General features: G+C 31.2%; 1 protein-coding gene across 1 annotated transcript; it reads right to left on the bottom strand.

The window, feature by feature from the left end:
• Nucleotides 1-55: 55 nt before the first annotated feature.
• On the bottom strand, nucleotides 56-25,821 carry LOC136271934 (deleted in malignant brain tumors 1 protein-like). Its single transcript, XM_066072528.1, has 15 exons — nucleotides 25,818-25,821; nucleotides 25,499-25,643; nucleotides 25,082-25,257; nucleotides 18,901-19,045; nucleotides 18,507-18,682; nucleotides 15,231-15,375; nucleotides 9,759-9,937; nucleotides 7,707-7,848; nucleotides 6,866-7,044; nucleotides 5,365-5,506; nucleotides 4,790-4,968; nucleotides 4,132-4,273; nucleotides 2,318-3,925; nucleotides 2,038-2,196; nucleotides 56-1,296 (listed from the first exon to the last, which is right to left on the bottom strand). Exons 1-13 carry the CDS (start codon nucleotides 25,819-25,821, stop codon nucleotides 3,688-3,690), a joined length of 1,992 nt encoding a protein of 663 aa, XP_065928600.1. The 3' UTR covers nucleotides 56-1,296; nucleotides 2,038-2,196; nucleotides 2,318-3,687.

Below are 25,821 nucleotides of genomic sequence, written 5' to 3'. Positions count from 1 at the left end.
TGAAAACCCTAAATTGCTGAATTTTAAAATTTGTTGCATTAAAATGAAATTGACATTTTCAAATTTTTCAAAACGTTTATTTAGTCAAGTTGATTTCAATAAGACATTTCATGCAAAATATAATGGAACATAAACCTTTATAAGGAGACACAAGGTTGTCATAGCCAACAGTATTCTGCGATATAAAAACACGTCTGAAACTGACACATTTTTAACATAGAAAATTGAAATCTTTTTGAAATAAATTAACTCCTTTCTCATACCAGATTTATCATAACATCTATGTTCTCTAATATTGATTTTGTTTCAAATATTTGATTTCTTCTACAATGTATAAGAAGAATAAGAATTTAATCCCCTTTGATACATCTGAAGGTACTGGTATACGAATGTTTATACATGATTATTAGGGAAGAATGTTCAGTGTATTAACAAAAGCATTAGACGATTATAATCAATTCACAATCGTTTTTTTTGGTAAGTGGACTTAGATCATAACAGTTTAAATAAATTTGATATAATATAAATTAACACATGCATGGGTTGTGAAACGTTGAATTAGTTGTTTTGAAGAAGTATGAAGATCAATAAAACATTTTTAAATTGTATTTTATTTTGTTTTGATTGATAGATATACCTTTATTTTGAGAATCTTGAAAACCCTTCAACAATGACGTTGCAAAGCAGAGGAACAAATTATATTGTATTTTCTGTACATTTATGAATTTAAAAGATTAAATACCACATAGAATAATTGCATGTATTCAATGGCATCTAATAAATGGAAATACATTTTTTTTATCACAGTGCACAATATTTAACAAAAAGATGAGTTACAAATTAAACGGAATGAACAACACATTTTTCGCACTTTTATACATGGACAACACAAAACTAGTTACATAACAGACGGTGTGACATAACAATAAAAAATAAAATAAAAAAATCATTTACGTTTTAAAACAAGACTAAATAAAGGTTAACATTAATTTTTCTTGATAATGTTTCTCAGATACTCATGCATAAAATTGTTTTAAGAGGTATAATATAAAATTTAAGTTTTAAAAAACTATATTGTATACTAGAAACACACATCATATAGTACTAATGAAGGTGATCAAATATAGGAAATTAAACATGATAATTAACCTCTAAAATGTGTTGAATAATTTTAAAGTAAACAAAAATTGAAGGTATATAAATAGTTCATGTTTACACTGAACAATATTTCTGTATTTCACTGATATTCTCTTCTTATGTGTCCCCAGTTTTCAATGAAGTTGGAAATGTTCATTCCTGAAAAAGAAATAAAAAAAATAATAATAGTTGGCTTGGAGTTATTAGTATCCACTTATTGCTCTTTTTTGTATTTTGTATTCCTGTGAAAACTCAAAAAAATTAAATTATATAAAGCACTGTCCAGTATTCCTTCAAACAAATCGACAGTGTTACATTACAATCAGTTTTAAACTTGAATTGCACATTTAATGATAAACAGTAAAAATTTTGTTTTTCGCAATTTAATAAATTTGTATATATGTAAAATAAGAATGCTCTAATGATGTAAAATTATATTCTTGATGGTGAAGTTTTATCCTAATTGGTAAAAACTGAAAAGAATAATTTTTTCTCTATATTTAAGACCTTTGAAAACCAAAGATTTAAAGGATACATTCACCAAGAAAGATAAAGTACTTATTTTTCTTTTCTCAGCTTCTTATCAGACCTCCACAGCAAAATCGGATTGTAATTAGTCTTAAAACAAATTAATAACTGTAAATTTTTGATTTGTTTGTTTTGAAATGAATGTTTTAAACGCTAATGCAATTTTTTTCTTCGAAATTTAAGTTGTAACGACAATCTTAAAAAGACTAAAGATACATGGAGTTGTGCATATGTTTTAGTATTAACCCCGAATCATTGACGACAATGTAGATAACATGACTTTATCGTACATTTAAAGTTTTGTAGATGAGCGAATGTATACAAAGATATACTGGTGCATTTATCGAATATTACTTTAGTTTATTTGGTTACCTTTAGATGATAAATAAAATGTTGGACTGAAGATAAACTTAAAGTTCCAGGACGTTTACTAAGCGTCGCTTCTAATGTCTGCAGTAGCAGTGTATCCAACAGCATAACATCTTGCTCACCGTCACATCAAACCTCATGTACGTTCATCTATTTCAGCGTCTAAATACCACACATGATTGAAAAGAATGAATTAACAATCCATATATAACATATATACTAGGCATTGTTTATCTTTTTTACTTCAGTATTAATCTATTTTATAATGTAAAGTTCGAATTACGTTGTAGGATTCATTAACGTTCGTATATATTCCTATCTTTAAGATCCATTCATTCCAAAGGAAATAGTATCTGCTTGTCTTACCTAAAATACATTTCCCAAAATTCATATACTATTTCTGTAAACATTTCTGTTGTGTTTCTTTATTTCAAATAACACCTAAAATATATGTAACTTTTTTTTTTACATGGGTTTCTTTATTGTCATTTCTGAAATTAAAATATTTCATTCTTTTAAAAGATATTTTGTTCATTGAATGTTTCAAAAATTATCTTGTTTATCATATTAAAAAGATGGAGTTAAAACAAAAGTCGTGTCAAAATAAAAATACAAGAAGAAATTATCTGACCTTCCGGTCTACAAGTGTAGTTAAAGCATACATACATTTTAAAGAGGTAACACCGATATGCATTATGGAAAAAAAAGAAATGCAAATTACTAGCGTTATAATTTGTTTTGAAAAATAACGATTGAACATAATTTGTATTCGGATGATGTATTCAGTATGCCTTGTTTGGTTGTTAACATTTTCAAACTATATATACTTACAGTTTGTATCACCAATAACACGAATGACCAGAGCAAGCACTCGCCCTGCAAAACTATTTTTTATTAAATAACTGCATGCAATTATCGGCCAGGGCTTCCATGTTGTTGTTCCACATTAAACGTTGTTGTCAAGCACACGTGAAGATAGGTCGATCATCAAACGGAATAGTTCTACTATTCTTGATTACTCAATACCACTGGCACAGACTAGATGTCTCCCACGGATTATATATTGTAAATTCAAAGTTTTAATTGATTTTATTACATGTACATGTGTTCGTTTTTTAAAATTGAGTTTACTAATTAACCTACCTGCAGGAAATCCGGAAACATATATTGGAAGGTTTTCCATAAATTATATGTAAAATACATTTTAAATCGACAACCGGCGTCAATTATGATGTATTGTTTTACCTATAAGGTTTATGAAAAGCAACAATGGACAAATAAAGAACAATTAACATGGAACAGCCAATATTTAAACTTAATTAATTCTTAAAACAGTTTATTGAAATTTATTTGAAATGTAGAATATATTCAAAATATTAATATTGTTTTATGTTTAAAAAGCCTTTTAAAAATATAATTGGATGAATATGCTTCCTGGATTTTAATTTATTAGTATTACTCATTAAGGCGAACATATCTTGACAATTTATAAACTTCCACGTATATGCAACAATTTTGTCTGTGACAATATTTACTATTTAGAAAATTGAGTGTATTAAAAAACTTAATCTATACATAAACCTATATAATTGTTTCTTAATAAATTCAAATGCTATAATGTTATCCCTTTTTAGTTGAAATGGTATTGTATAGTTATATATCATTATAATGTATTGTGAATTGGAAAAAAAACCTGTGAAAACTTATCCCACCTCTGGAGGGTAAGCAGTTGACGGATGCATCCTCTGTGTGGTCACAGTTGTTTGTTCCCCAAGTATCATGCTGACAGTCCTGAATTCTGGCCTCGGTACCTTCACATTTAACATCGTCCAACCAGATAGGACCTGATCCCTGTCCATACACGGCACCTCCGTACACCTCTGATGTTGTCCTGTATGTTGTTTTATTAAGACGATAACTTTACATATTTTTAATGCATTTTTTTTATCGTAATAGGATATTGTTATTGTACTTATTTAATTCAAAATCGTAACAACTGTTATTTGACAAATATTGTTAATGAATTCTTTACGAGAACTAAACAAATAATGTGGTTTTAGTTTGATCAAATCAACATTTTAAGTCAGTTATTCTTACCAGGGCAAACCTAATGTTCGACAAACTACCGCAGACACTTTTTCATTTATTTTGTCATCACACACTGTTCCCCATTGACCGTGCCTGTATACTTCCAAACGACCTTCATATTGAGTAGCTCCTCCAACAAGTCTGACGGTTTCTGTTAATACAGTGCAATTTTCAGGTTTTTATATTTGTATAAAATTAGGGAATTTGGAAAAATAAACATTTTTTTAGAATTTTGTTTATTGATTTTTACCTCTCATCAGCAAAATAGTGTTTGAGAAATAAATAATGTAAAAGTAGTAAAAAGTCTCGAAGGCATAATATACGAAATTAATATGTTAAAACATTTTTGAGACTATACAATTGTATAATACACATTGAACTTGGCAGATAAGTATTTAAAACAAAACGTTGCCGATGTTGTAGCAATTACCTGGTTATTAAAATGGCTTTTTGATATGAAAATGCATAAAATGTGTAACGGCTATGTGAATTAAACATGTTAACTTTAAACACTATGCATGCTTTGGAATTGTCAGAACATATTACTTTAATTAAATTCTTTGTTATCTTTATTCTATTCTTATTGTCAATAGATGTATAGCGCATGATTTAAAAAGATTTGAAAATATTTTTTTTATTTTAGATAGACAGAACACAGTTATCTCACCATTGGCTGGCAAGCAACTGATGGAGACGTCTTTGCTGTGATCACAGTTGTGTAACCCCCACCCACGGTGAGTACAGTCTTGTATTTTTGGCTCATCTCCTACACAGTCAACATCGTCCAACCAGATAGGGCCGGACCCCTGGCCATACACTGCGCCTTCGTACACTTCTGATGTAGTCCTGAATGTATAGTACCAAGACATTAAACATTAACAATAAACCATCTTTTATTGATATATACCGGCTGCGAGGGTATTGTTGTGAACATTTTCTTTAATGTCAGCTATATTTTTCTGGTTTTTGGTAGTACTGTTATGCTAAGTGGAAATATAACTTTTATATAAATGCATTGAGGTATTTAATTTTTTTTTTCAATTAAAGTCAAGATCTAATTCATGAACGGAATCAACCGATTTTGATGTCCTGATGCATTGATGTAACAATAATTTTGCTATTGTACTTAAATAGTTTATTATCGTATCAACTGATATCTGGAAGGAATTGTTAATAAATTGAGAAATAAATGAATAATGTGGTTTTAGTTTAATCAAATCATTTAAAATCAGTTAATCTTACCAGGGCAAATCTAATGTTTGACAAACTACTGCAGACACTTTTTCATTTATTTTGTCATCACACACTGTTCCCCATTGCCCATGTCTGTATACTTCCAAACGGCCTTCATATCGAGTAGCTCCTCCAATAAGTCTGACGGTTTCTTTTAATACAGTGCAATTTTCAGTGTTTTTATATTTGTATAAAATTCGGGAATTTGGAAAATAAATCATTTTTTAGAATTTTGTTAATTGATTTTTACCTCTCATCAGCAAAATAGTGTTTGAGAAATAAATAATGTATAGGTAGTAAAAAGTCTGTCTCAAGGATATAATATACAGGATTAATATGTTAAGAACATTTTTGAGACTATACTATGTATCAAAAACATTGGACTGGGCAGATTAGTATTTAAATCAAAACGTTGCCGAAATTGTGGCAATTACCTGGTTATTGAATTGATTTTTAATATGAAAATGCATAAAATGTTTAACGGCATTCTATACTACTATATTAAAATAATAGACTCGAATTTTTTAGCTTTAAACGGATAAATCGGAAGAGTACTGTCTTTTGTTTTATATATTTTAAACATCATTGGTACTTGATTATTATCAATTTGTTTTAATTTTTTCTCAATCAAGCTACGTTAATTAATTATCAACGAAAATTCGTCAAAAAATTCCGGAAACATCTAAATTTTTTGGATTTTACAATCTTGCGCATGCGTATTACATTTACGTTTAATCATGGGAGGCTCTTTATTTTATGTTTCCACAATATCACATTTGCATGGATAAACTTGGAAATGATAAAACAAATGTGTGCTAATTTTGATTGGAAATTTTTTTCTGTTCATCAAAGAAAATACGGTAGATAACTCTAAGACAGTGCATTTACTATAAAAGTTCCCGAACGTTTCGAATGTCAACATGATGTGTAAAAAACCGTTTTTGAAATATGTTGAATTCTGCAATTATAGAATTAAACTTTTCGAAGAAATGTATATACAAATTCAAAATGATTTGTTTTGAACAATTTGACTGTTATTTTGAATGCAACTTTATTCTTTTCTCTAAAATCGTTTTGGAGCGATTCTGAAATTTCCTGCTTCATTACGGGTATATGGAAGGCATTTTAAATGTGATAAAGGCTTTTTACCGAAACACAATTAGATTATTCCAACTCAGCAGAGTGTAGTGAAATTAATAGCATTATTGTAGACTTGAATTTTGGTTATGCAAATGTCAACAATATACGGTGTTTCGATGTATCGATTTTGTAAATGCCCGGTATCATATGCAATGTCAACCTGTGCACGCACTGGTCAAAGTCTAGTGTGAAATTAAACATGTTAACTTCAAACACTATGAATGCTTTAGAATTGTCAGAACATATTATTCTAGTTAAGATCTTTGTTATCTTTATTCTATTCTTATTGTCAATAGATTCATAACGCAGGATTTTAAAAGATTTGAAAAAAATTCTTATTGTAGATAAACACAACAGAAAGTTATCTCACCATTGGGCGGCAGGCAACTGATCGAGACGTCCTTGCTGTGATCACAGTTGTGTGACCCCCACCCACGGTGAGTACAGTATTGTATTTTTGTCTCTTTCCCTACACAGTCAACATCGTCCAACCATATAGGGCCTGACCCCTGGCCATACACTGCACCTCCATACACTTCTGATGTATTCCTAAATGGTTAGTATCAAGACGTTAAGCATAACATCTTTTATTGATAGGTACAGGCTGTGGGGGTATTGTTGTTAAAATGTTCTTTAATGTGAACATTATATTCCCTGTGTTTGTAGTACTGTTATATTTACTGGTAACATACCTTTAATATAGTTGCATTGAGTTATTTGTCATTTTTGATCAACCAAACTTTAGATCTAGCCAATGAAAGGTATCAACAGATTATTAAAATTTGAGAGATAATTTTTTTCAATTATGATTCAGAACAATAGCCTGCTTTTTTATGGTAAACTTGTGCTTACGTTTACGATAAACATGGTAAAATGTCATGTAATTTTCAATAAGATAAAAAGAAACCAGCTACAATCTGGTTTTCTCGTTTTTAACGATTGAATCAACACAAATGTCCAAAGCCTCTTTAAAAGCAGCATATAAAATGGCCAGTCCCTCTTCTTAAAAATAATATTAAATTAAACACTAGTATCTGGATTATTTTTTGTAGGATTTTAAATGGAATTGTAAGAAAATGTATTTTCTAAAAAAATTCTGGTAGTGATATTTTACGAGGAAAATATATGTCACATCATTTGTGACGTCATAGGAGATCTAACACGGAAAATACAACTTGAAATCAGTTATTAGATCTTGACAATAATCCTACCATGGCAAACCCAATGTTCGACACACCACTGTTGAGATGTTGGCATTTAACTCGTCTTCACACACGGTTCCCCATGTTTCGTTGTAGTACACTTCTAATCGACCTTCATATTTAGTCGGTCCTCCAACCAGTCGTACAGTATCTGCATATTTATTTAAATGTTTACATAGTTTGATTATTGATATAAGCGTGAAACTACTGTATCGTACATAATTATTATCTAACCCAACGGATGTTAATTATAAAGGATTTATCAAAGATCAACGTTGTTAGGAAATTATGTGAAAGCATCGTTCAAAAATTCTATGAAAATGATATTATTGTGTACAATATGTACAGTGATATTTAAATAAAATAGTTTATGAAATGGTAAAGTCAAAACAGATTGTTGCATATTTTGCATACTTCTGGAGAACTTTTATTCTTAGAACCAAAAGCAGTGTTACATTATTTAAAAATTTTGTAAGTGTTAAGTTTACCAAGATTTTTACGTATATATAATTGTATTGTATTGTTTATTACCATGAGCCATACAATTTATAGGTTTAATGTATATACAAAAGTTGTACAGAAATATGTAGAACAATATGTAGATGTTAAACGTAACAGGATAATATAGAAGGTTTAAAAAAAGAAAACATGATATTTCCTATTTTAATTGTGTGCATTTGTAAAGGTGTTTTAATTAAATACATACATTGTAACTCTTTGATATACTTTGTTGACAACATTTGAACAAGCTTGAAAGCAGAAGGACAGTGACGGGAACAAAAGTTTGAATAAGTCATCAGTGTGCAACACAATTTGGACACACAAAAACAACTAAATAAATATTCAAAAACGTTTTACTTAAGTTGGAAATATGCATTTTTACAACAACAAAAAAAAGCACGGAAGTTGCCTTTAAAAACCTGCTTTTGAAGCACCTTGTAATGAATAGTTTAATTATCTAAGTGTTTTATTGTAGTATTATCTCCGAATTATTTTTCTACATCAGTTTTTATTTATTTCATATTAACTCTATGATAGACCTATCGAAATAATACCCTTTTATACTCAAATGTCTTCCTATGTGTTTAAATTTTTCATTTGCACGCTTCCTTTAATTTTCATTGGCATGCTACTTTTCATTTCTCTAATTCTCTTTATGGCTGCATGAATATTATATGTACATGTGTCGATATAAGATGACTGACACTGTTACGATATAGTATTTGGATTGTGGTTGGAGAAAATGGATAAATAGAAGAGTAAAAATGAAATCAAACATGCTTTAAAAGACAACCACGTGTATCGTATAAACGACAATATCATACACAGTATATTCTCTTTTGGCTAGATAACACTTTTCCAAAACCAATGAAAATATACTATTTTATAATCTTACTGTTATAAATTTGATAACATTAAGAACGTGGAAAATTAGGACATTTATTGCATGATTGTGAGGGAAAAATTAGGTCATTTATTGCATGATTGAGAGGAAAATATGAAGATTTATTCCCCCATGAGAAATCATGTTTCCCGAGGGCAACGCCTGAGGGAAATATGATTTTTCTGGAGGAATAAATCTTCATGTTTCCCGAAAGTTCATGCAGTAAATTGTTAATTATACTGAACGGCAGGTGATAATTTAGAATACATCATTTTCTAATTGAATGGCGAAATTTGTGTCAATGATCATCTCATGTACGAATCTAGAGATGGTATGTGGGTGGGTTCTTTCAAGCATGGATGTGGGTTTTTGTATAATTGTAAAACGCGTTGCCAATAGACTTCAATTGCTTTATTAAAACATGGAGAAACAGTTAAATACAAAATATATAGTGTATTGTGATATTCAATTTTCTTCATGTTTTTCATAGTAGAATCAATTATATCGTTGTCTTAAATTTTTAACACTATTGATTCAATATACTTGATAATGTAGCAATTATAATAAGGTCTTATTTTCGGTTCGCCAAATCGTATAAAAGATTTACTTACACAAAAATGATCATTACCCGGTAAGTGTATTTATTATTAGAAACATTTAAAACAAGCATATCTCACCATATCCCGGCAAACAGTTTACATATGCACTGGAAAAGTAGTTGAAACTACTGTATAATCTCCATCCACGATGTGAACACTTATCAATGTTTGTCTCATTACCAACACAGTTAATATTGTTTAGCCCAACACGACCGGGTTCATAAACAGCATATCTGCGATAGGCTTCTGATGTATACCTTTATGTTTAAAGTTAAAAGAGAGGTATTATATACAATTAAGTTCACCATTTATTCATAGCTGAAATCGATATACCTGATTGTAATGTCAATTTATAAATATTAAATTATCTATAAGGAATCTATCCACCCCCCGTTTTATTTTCGGTCATATCGCTCTTTTTTGTCAGTTAAAGGACAGGTGACACAAAATCATTTTCTTCTAAAAACATTTTCTTTGATAAATATAAATCAGTTTATAACAATTTTTCCATTTGACTAGCATCAGATAAGAACACACAGCTCAATTAAGTGTGCTGAAAATCCCAGCTGCAGCAGATCTCCGAGTTTTGCCGATCTTTAATGAGATAAGAAACCCCTGTGCGTTATTCGTCAAAAATGACATAGTCAGCTATCGGCTACATAGTAAACAGAGCAATGGACGAGGATTTATTTACACGTTCAGGATAGTGTATTTGTGTTGCAAATGATGATTTTGAAATGAAGCACTATCAGATCAAAGTGAATTTATTAAAAGAATATTTTATTGAAAAGTTTAGTGTATGAACCCTCTTCTGAAAACAAAGTAGTAAGATTATAGAATGTACAAGATTACATGTTGTATTATTGGTTAATGGAGTTTTTGAGAAATTTGTGTACATAAGATAGTGGTAATAGGAATTGAAAAAAAGTAATTAAATTAGAATGAATCTGAAGATTCTGTGATTGATAATCATTTATTGCAGATTATCATCCTGTCAGCCAGACAGGCAACCACTTGTTCAGATTGTCAGTATTCAGTAAAGTTTGAAATATATTGTTTGAATATGCATATTAATCCAATCTTGCAGATCCAAAACATTGATTTGAATAAGTTGATATTAATCTAAATATTTTTTTTCTTTCAAAAAAACTCAACTGGGAGCACGATGAGTTAGATTTTTATTATATCACATATAAATCCTTTTTTGTGTACTATTTGTAACAATTAGTGTTGCTGTAAAAAAAATAATTCATTGTCCATCTGAATCTAATGTCAATATATAAGAAGTCATCAGTGTGCATAACAGCTCGTTTTTGGGCTTTTTTTAAAGGTTTGATCAATAGAGAAAAAATTATACACAACTCAGAAGTACTACCAAAAAATGATCTTCATAAACTATTAAAAGAAAGATCAAATTACATTTGGATAAAATTCAAGGAGTCTGAGATTAATACGTTTTTAAAACCTGAATACTATGTTAAAAAGTACTGTTTAAGTCTTTACTGATTATGAAAATTGGTATATATATATAGTTCTTTTAAATTTCAATAAACAAACATGATCAAATACCATACTAAAAAATTAAATTAAAATATGTTTCGGTTATTAGTATTGAGATTAAGGTAGACCCCTGATTTTGTGGGACTAAAGAAATTTACAAACATATTTGCTTACAGGTACCAGGATTTCTGGTAATACTTCTTAAATTATAAAATCCTTTATTAAGTCCAATTAAATTAATTAGGGTTTATTTAGGGTTTAAGATCCAGTGAAATTCCTGGTTACGAAAAGTCTCTATACATTATCACTTACTACGTGTTGACAAAACAAAATCCTTTCTTCAGAAACAATGATTCCATGGTTTTGATGATTTTTATCTTTAACAAATCCAACATCTAACATATTTTTTCCAGCATGAAGTATATAGATCAATGAAAAGTTAACAGTACAGGTCACAATTTTTACTCCTATTCATAATTGCTGAGGAAACAGAAATGGGGTTTCTAAGCTTAGAATAACTCTGTTTATGTACTGGGTTCTCAAACTTTTAATAGCAATGAGCAAAAGTTAATGACTTCAGATTTTAGATAAGAGCAATTCAGAAATCCCTATGGTTAAAAGATACAGAGAATGGGCAGTGTGTCGGCTATTACGTCGCACCGAAGGTTTCCGATCTCAGAGGCTTCAGATATGCAAATTGAGGTCACGCGTCTTATCAGCTCAGTAATTCAGCAATAGCTGTGAAACAGATGGGAGTAGTAAGGAAAATTTTGCAAAAATTGTATCCCACTCACAATTCAACTTGTTGGTCAATGTTTTTGTAATTGTGTCACCTGTCCTTTAACGGATAAAGACGTGGCAATGCCAATGTCTCACAGTATCTCTCTTTTACCACAACATTGCTGGGGCCAATCCCGCCAAACCACAAGTAAAAGCAAAAATATCCCAGGGCGAAAATAAACCCTTTATCCAGTATAAAGAAGTAGCAAAGCATGAACACCTAAACCGATAAATCTTGCATTGATAGTAACACTTAAAGATTACATGAGTCACGTTGATCATCAGTCTTTTTGGCGTATTACACACGCATAAGGAGCTTGGATTTATCTTACGATCTTTAAAAATCGTGCATCGCTCTTGCGAGTACAAAAACGCTGTTAAATGTTCGTACTAATGTTCTTGTGTTTCATTGCAATAATAAAAGCCCCTTTCACAATTGGCGCTCGAGCACTTTACAACACTTTGCGACCGGAATTTTTTAGATTCGCACGAGCTCTCTCACACGTTGCACTAGCTCTTGCATACGTTGCACGATCTCTCGCATTCGTTGCATGCGTTTTAGTGCTCGTATCAAGTTTTCGTAAGCCCCTTTCACAATTGGCGCACGCGACTGAATATTCATGCGACCGAAAAAATAGATATGAATCGAAAACTGTTGCCGAAATATTCGCATTTGAAAAAGTATTCGTACGAAATTTGCACGATCTGAGCGAGCGTAGTGCGATGTAAACGCATCAAAATCTTGCGATATATCTTGCGTCTATATGCGACTGTTGTACAATGAAAGCGACTGTTGAAAGATAATGCAATAGGATCGCGCGAGAGACCAGGTGATTGGACGATTGAACGCGCGCCAATGCGATTGGACTTGCGATCATGCGTTCTATGGTACAAATGCTCGTGCAAGTCAGAGGGAGTAAATATACCGCCAATTTCCGACGCTCTTCAGTAGACATAGTTGAAAGCGAGAGAACATGCCGTCCAAGAAGAAACATATATGCGGCAGCATTTATTATAACACCTCAATATGATTATTATATTATATTTGATTGGTCTAGAAAGTCACGTGGCAGGGCGATTTCATAGGAATGAAAAAGCCGATATGAGCATATGATGTAGAAAAGTATGATTAAATAAAAAATATTCAATCATTATGATTCTCTATATATCACAAAACCAACTCAACTATCTATGATTCGAAATTATGAAAGAAAAGTAAGATAGTACAGTCGTTTCATGCATATCTTTTACAATTTAATGCTATGCTATGATATGCGATTTTAATGATATGCTATGAGATTTGTATGGTATGCTATGAGATTTTTATTCTATGCTATGAAAAATTGAAATGAAGTGCTTAATGATATGGTATGCTATGCTATGCTATGGTATGCTATGAGATTTGAACAAAAACGCCTCCATACATAGAAGAGTTCCACACATTTCGAAGTGAAATAATAAGAAGCCAAAGTTTATCACAAATCTATCATATAAACATTTATTTTTTTCAAATAAAAACATTTAAAACCGGGTTAAAATAATGTTGTATGCTATGCTATGGTATGGTATGGTATGGCATGATATATGACGAATGCGATTCTATGAGATTGTATGCTATGGTATGAGATTCCAATGCTATGCTATGAGATTCCAATGCTATGCTATGAGATTCCAATGCTATGATATGGTGTATGTTGTAAAAGATATGCTTGAAATGACTGTAACAGAGGAAATCAAACAATCAAACAATTTTTAGAAATCAACGTATTTTGTATAAACATATGTTATTCGTTTATTGCATTGCATTAATGTTCAGGGAATTTGAAGATTTATCCCCCCAGAAATTTTTTTTATCTCAAGCGATGCCCTGGGGAATATGATTTTTCTTGGTGAAATAAATCTTCATATTTCCCTTACCATCATGCAATAAATGTATTTTGTTGAATTGTAGTCTGAGACAGAGATGCTTATACGGGGTACATATACTAATGGCAAAGCATGGTATATTACTGATAAGTCGTGCAATGATAGTAAAACGTTACAAGATAACATGAGACATGTTGAGCAACAGTCTCATGGTCGCACAATGCACGCATTAACAACTGCGATTCATCTTACGATCTTTTGTCTCATGTTATCTTGCAACGTTTTACTATTATTGTACGACTTATCAGTATTATGCCATGCTTCGCCACTAGTATATATATCATGTGTAAGCATCTCTGTTTCAGGCCACAATTTAACAATATACATTTATTGCTTGATGTTGAAGGAAAATTTCCCCGAAAAACTCCTATTTCCCCAGGGCCCGAGGGAAGTTTGTTTTTCTGGGGGAATAAATCTTCATATTCCCTGGACATTAATGCAATAAACAAACAAAAATTGATTATACAAAATACGTTGATTTCTAAAAATTGTTTGATTGTTTGATTTCCTCTGTTACTGTCTCAATTTTCCTTCATAATTTCGAATCATAGATATTTAAGTTGGTTTTGTGATATATAGAGAATCATAATGATTAAGTATTTTTGATTTAATCCTACTTGTCTACATCATATGCTCATATCGGCTTTTCATTCCTATGAAATCGCCCTACCACGTGACTTTCTAGACATCAAATATAATAGAATAATCATATTGAGGTGTTATAACAAAGGCTGCTTCATCTCTGTTTCTTCTTGGGCGGCATGTTCTCTCGCTTTAAACTATGTCTACTGAAGAGCGTCGGAATATATACTAGTACCCCCTCTGACTTGCACGAGCATTCGTTCCATGGAACGCATGATCGCACGTCGCATTGGCGCACGCTCAATCGTCCGATCGCCTGGTCTCTCGCGCGATCATATCGCATTATCTTTCAACAGTCGCTTTCATTGTACAACAGTCGCATATAGACTCAAGATATATCGCAAGATTTAATGCGCTTACGTCGCACAACGCCCGCTTAGATCGTACGAATTTCGTTTTACGATTCATATCTAATCATTTCGGTCGCACGAATATTCAGTCGCTTGTGCTCGTGCGCAAATTTTGAAAGGGGCTCATGATAACATTAGGGGGCGTTCGTATAGTGTGCATGTCCACTATTTTGAGGAGACTTGATGCGACCACAAAAACACATGCAACGAATGCTAGAACTCGAGGAACGTATGTGATAGCTCGTGCGAAGCCAATAAATTCCGATCGGAAAGTATTGTAAATAGCACTTGCGATAATTGTGAAATATGCTTTAATTATCATAAAGAAAATTCTATATATAATCATACTCACCAAGGTAATCCTAAAGATCGGCATACCACTGAGGCGAATTTTCTATTTATCCAATAACCTGACAGTGCTCTCCATTTTCCGAATTTGTGTACTTCCACCCGACCTTCGTATTTAGCCGCTCCTCCAACAAGTCGGACAACAGTATCTAATAAATTAACATCTTAGTGTCAATCAAAATTGGCTTTTATTTATTATACAAATGGTCAAATGTAAGATGAAGTAGAGTTATATTTATAGTTTGTGCATAACCCAAAACTACTTAACTTTAGGAGATAAGGATATAATCATTTCTTTTCTAAACCTAACTATATCTTTTTTTTCTATCACGGTAACGTTTTCTATCATTTTAGTCCGTAAAGTACACTGTGTTTTGTCGTTTATTTGAACTGTAATGCTCAATGAATTAGTGGATGAATGTTACCAAGTTCACTTAGCGTATATATGCCGGCCATGTTCACGTCAGTTTACTCTGTGCTCTGACAGTATTATGATAGTTACGTTAAAAGTGTAAAACATCGTTAGCATCTTTTTGATGTTCGTACAGTGTATGCATATTATTAAGTGAAAAGAAATCACTCTGTTTATTACCATTTGTATGAATTAGCATTAAGAGTATTTCTTACAGTATCCTTATGTAAGCGTTAATATTTAAGGTTTTATGTTGTATGCTTTCCACTTGTGCGAGGAACAATGTCTTGCGCCAGCCCTGGCCGAGAACGAACGAGGTGCCGATTACCTACCACTTTAGAATGGACGAGGGTCCAATATTAACAGGTAATTATCGGAAGTTGTAACGCAGCGACGTCATTTGATGCAGTGATGTAGTCGCATGGATGCGTTGATGCCTGGTGATGGGATGACACAGTGGAGACGTGAAGGAAATTGGTCCCCAACTCATTAACATTTTGTATTTGACCAAAGTTTAATCATGTATATAAAAAACCCTAAAAACAATCTTGTTGGTTTTCATTGATCGGAAATCGGTTATTGTGACACGGTTAAATTAATTTTAACGGCTAGAATTTGAAACTCGATGGATTTCAGCAAATTTATCATAGGACCATTATGGTATAGCGTAAAAATGGACCAATCGATTACTATCCATATCTAATAAAACACATTTAACTACACTTGCCTTTCTAACCTAATTGCACTCGTGTTTGTTTAAAATGGTTATAATGAAATTGTATTATTTTCAATTTTGCTTATTTGCGTTCATATTTATTATGATTTATACAAATAAAACTGTCAGGAATGAAATAAAGTAGAAAATACAAGGAACATGTGTCTAGTAAAGATGGCGTGTGTATTGTTAACGGAATACGCTCATATCATTTAAATCATTATCGTTTACGAGGGTCAATCAACAAATACGATGACGTTTGTCATAGCTATGTTATTAAACGTCATGTAATTAAAAAAAATAGTAGAGACAGGTAAGCAATTGTTTCAAAGAATTTGAAATAAAAAGAGTTCATATTTTTTCTTTATTTTTAAAAGATAATTAGAATCTACTTCTGCAAAATTGAGGGCACCGCGAGGGTCAAACTTTGTGTTCTGTCAACAATAAACTATATCATGTTGAAAGTTATATTTCAATACATTGGGCTCAAAACCAAAACTATTGAAACCTAAAATTAAGAATTGTCGTGATATTCTATGTACCATATAATGACGGGATTTATAGATTTGTTGAACAGATATCAGTAACTAAAGGCATATAGTCGTTCTTAAGATTGACTTAAAACATTGACCTCGCCGGATGTCACGGCGCAACAAAAAGGATAAACAGTACGGATTTAATTCGTGAAAAAGTACATAAAAACAGTGAAAATGCTCATTGGTGGAAAAAATGAGTAAAATATTATTGGCACATTTGTGTTTAACTTTAACACATTTAGTGGAGGTTGTGGTAACTTTTAAAAAAATTGATCATCAAACAGAACAAAAGGGTGTATAATATTTGTAAATATTTTGGCAAAAGAACAATAAACTTCAGCTAAACGAAGTGACATGCCGTTAAAAATAAGAAAACTTCTAGGAAAAAACTATCCGATTTTCGAACAAATGTGAACCAATTAGACGTCAAGTGATTTAGTGCCGATTTAAATTGTATAGTGAAGAGCACAAAACACTGAGCGTGACATAAGATTGGATATTTCTATTAACTATGCGTGCGTCCTCATGACATTTTGTTTTTAATGTTACAGTACGCCGTACTGACCAAACGTTGAATTTAAAATCGGGTAAAAAAACCCTTTTCATCAAATGGAATGAAACTTTGTTTATCAATAAAATATGTGTTGTTGTATAACTTAATCTGTTAGTTATGACTTTTATGAAAAGAAATATGATAAACAACTCAGTTTTCTTCGTATTTTTTGATTGACCATCATGTTTGAAAGTTGCTTTTATTGTTCAAAAAAGAAATCGTACATTTTTAAAAGGAGACTTCGTCGCTGGAGCAATCATATAACATCACTTTTATATTTTTACTGTAACTTTTAGCGGGTCCAAGTTTTATCAGATATATACAAATGTCTGTAAATGGCTACAATTTAATGCTGTGAGTGTAAAGAGTAGCTGATGCAGTGATATCATGTCAAGTAGCATAAACAGAAGAAGAAAACGTTTACAATGTTAAAGGGGGTCACTAAGATCATAGACTCATATGTGTTCTCTTATTTGAATATTTAAATTTTTATAGGGTTTACAGTTATAAGATTGCTAACTAAAGATTTTACATATGATACTTATCATTATCAGTATGTGTTTTCCTTTTAAAAGAATTTAATTGTAAACGGTTTTTATCCGCTAATGATATGCTTGAAGAGAAAGATCATAAATTATCGATCTTAGAAAACAGTTATTGGTTTCCAAATGAATTGCAACGATGAGTAATTTGAAAATTGGCATTATACAATTTGTTTATGTCAAGAAATATTTTGATATGATGCATAATTAAGAAATAGAACGAATGATTATCCATTAAATAAGGTATTATTCAAATTATACAAATTATTAATTCTTTGATAAGAATATATATCTTTCTAATGGCAATAACAGAATATCAAACCGCGTTTTATTTAAAAATTGCGTGTTTCCAGTTGTTTGTAATGTAAAAAAATGCCTTTTAATTTGTTTAACTATATTTAAAGAAATACTTAAAAACGTTCAATATGTCCAAAGAATGGATTTTTGGGGTTTTATATGGCAAATGCACAAAAGGATTGTGTTTCAGTTCAAAACATGAAGTAAGTGCACAATTTATCTCACCATTAGGACTGCAGTTGATAGACACATCCTCTCCGTGATTACAGTTATGGGTTCCCCACTCTCGGTGCTGACATTCATCTATACTTATCTCAGACCCCTCACAGTTAACATCGTCCAGCCATATAGGACCTGATCCTCGACCATAAACAGCATTCCCATACACTTCTGATGTATTCCTGAATGTTTGATATCCATAACAATATCATTACTGTTTGAATTTTTAGAGTTAATTTCCATTTTGGAAAAAAGGGCATTCAAACTGATGAATTCTTGCCTGGTTGTGATACGTTGTGAAATGATTAAAAGTAAAGAAAAAAAACAATTTTTTTTAAATTTTGAATCATGAAATAGATGTTTTCCAATATAATATTAAATTTCTATCCGACAACATTACCAAGGAAACCCTAATGATCGACACACAACAGCAGCCAGTTTATCAGTCACTGAGTCACCACAGACTTTTCCCCATTGTCCAAATTTGTACACTTCTAAACGACCTTCAGATTCAGTATCACCACCCACAAGTCGAATTATAGTGTCTAAAAATAAAATAAAACATTTCCAAATGAAACGTTCAAATTTTCATAATTATTTTTAATGCATTTATGAACAAAAGATCTTTATTTAAAATTTTCTCGGTTAACTTTTTTCCAAATTTTTGGCCCTATATATTTAGTCACAAAAGCGACCTAAAACATGTGAGCACTGCTGTTCAATGCATGTTTCATATACCTACCTAAGAGCGTATAAAAAGGCTTTAAACGGATAATACAAAAATACTTAATACAACAAAACATCAAAATGAATATGAATGTAAGCATTAATTGTTTATTTTTGGATGTCGTCGGTCCAATAACACACCAAAGCGGCGCAGACAAATTAACATACGGCGCCAATGTGCAGTTTTCAATTTGTCTGAACCGCCGTGGTGTGTTATATGACCGACGACATCCAAATAAAAGCATTCAATGTTATACACAGGCAAAAGTGGCTCCTATGAATTTCATATGAAATTCGCATGAAGTTCATGCGAATTCTTCGCATGAGAAAGAGCCGAAAAGTAACACGCATGAATTTCATGCGAAAACTTCATGCGATTTTGACATAATTTTCATGCGAATATCATATGATAAAAATTTCGCACGATATTCATGCGAAAATATATATCTTATGTTTCACTGTTGTTTTATGCGAATATCATGCAAATATCATACAATTTTCATACAAAATACTATGCAGCTTAATTCAATAATCTTGAAATCTTGATCTCTTTTTATCTAAATTTGAGAATACAATCTGTTATATTTTAATAAGAAAACTGAAGTCCTGATTAATTTGCTTTATACAGAATTAACATTAACAGAAAACAATGACTATAATCTTCTTAGGAAAATCTTCTTTATTTAGATATGAACATAATTCAAATTTCTTCTTCTTCCACTTCTCGAAAAGGCTTTTTTCTTCATCAATCTACAAGAAAATATACATAATGCAGTGTTCTTGAAATTTTCCTATTACTGAATGGCATACCGGTATCTATTTTGAATGTGAATTATTAATATTGGCATATAAAAACTAAATTCATTGATATATGACAGGCAGTTGATAACATGATAAATGCTCGTTAAAGCAGATTTGATCAGATACAATAAATGTCTGATTGTCATATCCGAATACTACCATTCTCACTTTAAAATATCACTCTGATCCATGTCCTTGTTGTTATTTTATGCTTTCAGTTTGTGAGTTTATTACATAAGCCAAATCTCTCACCTGAGCATCAATAGCCATAACTTATCAAATCTACTTTATGCTGCCAAATAAAAAACTTGTGGACAACTTTGAAGAGTACTGTTCATTTTGTTTAAGAGGATATTCAAATGTTTCCTCACATAATCATCAAGCCCCTTTTGTTGTTTCAATTTTTTGGGAAAATATTTCTAAATGTCAAAAACAATTTCTATTGTGGCCCAACCCTAGGAACCATTACATGTATATGAACAAATTTGAATCTACAATACCTCAAAATGCTTGCATACAAGTTTCAGCTATTTGGACCAAAGGCTTTTAAGATTTTTAAAAAAAAATAACACATTTTTTATCATTCTAATTTCACTAAAAGAAGGTGTGACTTTTCATTGTTTAATTAACAAACTGGAATTCCCTTCCAACTAATAATGTTTTGTGTCAAGTTCGATTAAAATTGGCTCAACTGTTCTGGAGAAGGAGAAAATGTCAAAAGTTTACAGAGGGATTGAGACTGTCCTTGGACAGAATTAAGACAGACAATAGTGATCAACACGAACTTTTCGCTCAAGCCGGTTGTTTGAATCACTTAAATGAGCTTCAATGTTAAACATTGATCCACATTATCATGCAGTTCTTAAATAGTAGAAGTATTACTTACCACTGTATCCATGAATTCTTCCGGAATGTTGTTGGTTGTCATGCTGTTAAAATCTTTTCCAAAGAGTCTTTGCAAATCTGCATGTGCAAACTTAAGGTTCTCTGCAAATATTATTGTTGTATAATTATTAAATGATTTCATTCCTGTTTGATCTTATAAATATCTAGATATAATGTTGTAATCTTGATATTCATTAATGGATTTCTTATTTAATATTTTTCACATCTCCTACACCAATTCTTAACAAAACTACATGTAAGTTGTTGTGCTTACTCAATTACGAACCTGCTATAAATGGCGGAAAGACAGTCTGGAAAAATATGGAAGGATCTTCTCTTCTCTTCTTTTGACTTTTAGAAGAAAACAAGCATATGTAATGAACAATTTTCAGGCTTTGGATTGGCTCGAGTATAGAATATCAGTATATTTAGTACTTTGATTTATTCTCACCTTTTATACAGCCAACAGGCATGCCATCATGTTCACAACTCCATCCAAATAGTACCAACTCCATATCAGTGTAGGGATGTTTTTGTCATGCTTCAATGAAAAAGATATCAGATATTTTATTGCATAAACCCATAACATTACGCTAAGGATATAAGCAAAGTTTGCTCTGGTCATCATCACAATACACTTCATCTTTATTATGTAGTTATAAATAATTGTAACCAATTCTTTATAATAATTTGCAAAAATTTCGAATGATGGTTTTTATTTATCAAAACGGGAAGCAGAGATCTTCCGATAATACATAAAAATTTCATTTAGGCCTATGTTTCTTACCTCTGTCGTTCACTTTGTACTCGAGTCTCGTTCCCGCTGACGTCACATATTGCGTAAATTTTTGGTACTGAGAACCGTCAGGATGGTGTTTAATTTTACATAGAGCAATATACCAAAAATCAATTGATCAGATCAGATTTTGTAATTTAGATATGATTAGAATAATTATCATTAATCATTTAAAGCGCTACAGGTTGATGTGCATCTATTTTGTAAGCCCTTGCAAACATTTTATTCGTTTCCGAAATCCCGTTCGAGTTATCTCCCGCGATAACTCATATGCAGACAGACTGAATTTTCTCTAGCTGCAAAGTTATGTACATCGGCACTGGCTGATCAGTGATGCAAGCCAGCAGAAACTTTACATCAACATCATCAACATGTGTCCGATCTATCATACGATTATATACTCAGCGATTGAAAAGTTCGTGATCCTGGATAGAAGAGGAGCGGATCGTCAACATGCAAGTACCCTAGAACTACGATGTTTCAAGTGTGTGCATATTCAATGTTTACATGTTATATGTTAACTAACGTTTCCAGATACGTGTTTAAACACTAAAAAATCTACTGTTATTATTAAACTTACATGCAGGTCTTTACATGTAACTATACATTATACAATATACGGGGAAATTCGGGTTGACAGAGGGTCTGTTAATTTTCTTCGAAGAGCTTCGGATAAATTTCTATATATTGAGTATTTCTTATACAAGAATGAATGAACACAGTGTAACCGTAATGATTACGAAATAAATCTGCAGATATATATTTTAAACATGTGGTTGCAACCATGCAATCTGATTTCAAGCGCGGATCCAGAAAAAAAAATTCGGACCGGGGGGGTGATTGATTGAGTAACAAGGTTGGGAGGGGGAGTAAGCCATATTTTTATGAATTTTATAATTTAAATTTAAAGAGTTTTTTAGGTGGTCTGGATCCCCTTAACCCCTCCTAGATCTGGTCTACATGTATGATTTTTGTGTATATTGTCACGGTGAATCCATTTATAGGAGTATAGATGCAGTTTGAAAATGTTCATAACATTTTATTTTTTTTCCTACAGGGTTGTTTTAAGATCCGAAGCAATGTTACACAAACAGAAGAATAGGTGAATGTTGCTCAAGTATATGTTGTATATATGATGGCTATAACAATAACATACAATTCATGAATATCACTTGGGAAATCATGCAGAACAAACTGTCCATATGATGATACCATGTAAGTATTTATTCGTTTTGAATATTTCTAAAGTTTGTAATTACATATATTTGATAAAAGAGGTTGGACATACCTCTTGATCTCATTTGCTTTTGATCAATAAAACATACTGTAAGTTATTTCAATACAGAGATGCATTATGATTGTTTTGTTTTTTTAAATTTTATCTGAGTGTATAAATCTTGTGCTTTACGCTGTTATACATGTACTCAATACATGTACATTTGTTTGCATGTTTTATTATGAATTATATTTTTTGTCTTGCATATACACAAGGTTGACAAAGATATTTAAATATGGAGAGGAATAAAGAGACATGCAACAGAAGAAGGAAGATAAAGGCACATAATACAGACACCAGATTGATTACACCAACATCAGTCCAATAACATTGGTACACACTGAAACTTGAGACCACAAAGGCCTGGATTCTTTTGAAATATGCTGTCATCTGTGCAATATCACTTGCAATCATGGAAAACTTGCATCACAGTGTTAACAATTTTCAGTGAATTTTCATTGTCTAGCATAGAAATAATTAATTTTTTGTTTGAATATATAGCTGGAAATTTTCCTATATGTAATTCACTTACTGCGTTCAACAAGTTTGGTACATGCAAACTCATAAATTGTATCTCAAAAACATAAGACTTAGAGTATGTATCCTAAATAATGCCAAATGCAATCAGCACAGTATTACACATGTAATAAAATCTTAATGTTTACTGACTTTCTAAGAAGAGAGATATAACTCTCAGTTGGTGTGAATGACTATTGTAAAGGCAAAATTTTACATGTTTACATAAACAAAGACTTTAAAAGTTTTGAAAACATTTATATTTTGATAAAATGTAAACTCTATTCTAATTTTTATTTATACATGTATTAATTCCAACACATGTAGAAATTGTTAAGTTGTCTTAATGTCAAATTTGTTAACAAAAAAGACACTAGTATGTCAACATATGAATGAACATATGTTTTTGAAGTGTTATAAATGGATTTGTCATAATTAAATTTTTATATGATAAACATGCAATTTTCATGTGAATTTTGCATGAATTTTATATGAATATGACACAAATATCTAATCGCATGAAAAACATACGAAAAATTATTCGCATGAAAATTGTACATTTTTCATGCGAATATCATGCAAACATATTCGCATGATATTTGCATGAGAAACTTTTCATCTGATTTTCGCATGATTAGCGCATGATTTTCATGCGAAAAGGAAATCGCATGAAAATTATGCGAGCCACTTTTCCCTGTGTAATGACGCATATAATTTACTTTATATATTTGCATGATATATCTCTGTATGCGTGACTACTCAGATTGAATGCATTGTTTTAGAACCTTATTTCAAACAAATTGCATGGCCACCAAGTTTTACTTGCGTCATAGAAAATAATTAAACAATATTAAAGCAATATGAGCTGCAATTTTCATGTTGTAATTTTTTTTAAAGAAAATGTTATCTTCTACTAAAATGACAAAAATTGTCATGGTTTTAAAATTTTTGTTAGCTCTGTTTTTATGGGAAAAGCCAGTTAGAAGCCTTAATTGGAGCAACATTGAATTATTGTCGTCCTGTACAAAAATTGATCTGCTATATATTCCTTATAAGTGAAATCTTTCTCCTGACAAAAATAATGATTTTTTCAAATCTTATTTATCATAAAAGTTTAAGTTACGGGCAGACTTATCATACTAGCAGGTTTTTGCAGCAAAATAAAATTCTAAAAAATACAGCTCATATTGCTTTAAATAGTAAGACGGTTTTCAGTTTAGATAATTTTAATAAGTTTATAACCTAAGTATGTTCGGATATATGATATAAATAAATAATAACAGTTTTCTGACATCTAAAAATATCTTTCTAAGTGCAAAAACAAAATTACGAATAGCGTTATATTCGAACCATGTGGTTTTGAATTATACTGCATTATAAAAACAAGTATAATCATAAGTCATAAAACACTAACGGTCTTTTCATAGATCCTTTCAAGTTTATTTTGTATATTTCAAAAAATGTACCAACAAATATTATTCAATATGTCCATAAGTATAACATTTCAAAACATAACTGCCTTAAAAACGTAACATTTGTAGTTTATTGCATGACAAGAAATTCTAACACTATTTATCTCACCATTAGGAATGCAGTTGATGGACACATCATTCCCGTGATTACAGTTATGGCTCCCCCACATTTGGTGCTGACATTCATCTATATTTATCTCAGATCCCTCACAGTTAACATCGTCCAACCAAATAGGACCTGATCCTGGACCATAAACAGCATGTCCATACACTTCTGATGTATTCCTGAATGTTTGATATACATAACAATATTATTACTGTTTAAATTCTTAAAGTTAATTTCCATTTGGGAAAAAAGGGCATTCGAATTGATGATTGAAATAAGATTTCTATTAATTTTTGCCTAGTTGCTATACATTGTGAAATTATTAAATGGAAAGGAAAAGACAACATTATTTTTTTAATTTTGAATCATAAAATAGATGATTTTCCAATAAAATATTAAATTTCTATCCGACAACATTACCAAGAAAACCCTAATGATCGACACACAACAGCAGCCAGCTTATCATTGGGTGAATAATCACACACTGTTCCCCATTGTCCAAATTTGTACACTTCTAAACGACCTTCGGATTCAGTATCACCACCCACAAGTCGAATTATAGTGTCTAAAAATAAAGTAACATTTCCAGAGTTACTTGAAATTGATCGCGACAAAATATTCTTTTAAATTTTAGAAGTTGTCTGAGAAGATGTGCATTTAAAAATAATGTTATAGATTTAAAATCAATCAATGTTTCTCAAGAATAAACCATAATGTAGTCCATTTGCCAAAATCTTACACAT

Source organism: Magallana gigas, chromosome 9 (genome assembly GCF_963853765.1).
Source record: "Magallana gigas chromosome 9, xbMagGiga1.1, whole genome shotgun sequence".
In the NCBI taxonomy this organism is placed as follows: domain Eukaryota; kingdom Metazoa; phylum Mollusca; class Bivalvia; order Ostreida; family Ostreidae; genus Magallana; species Magallana gigas.
This window is presented reverse-complemented; position numbering and strand designations above follow the sequence as displayed.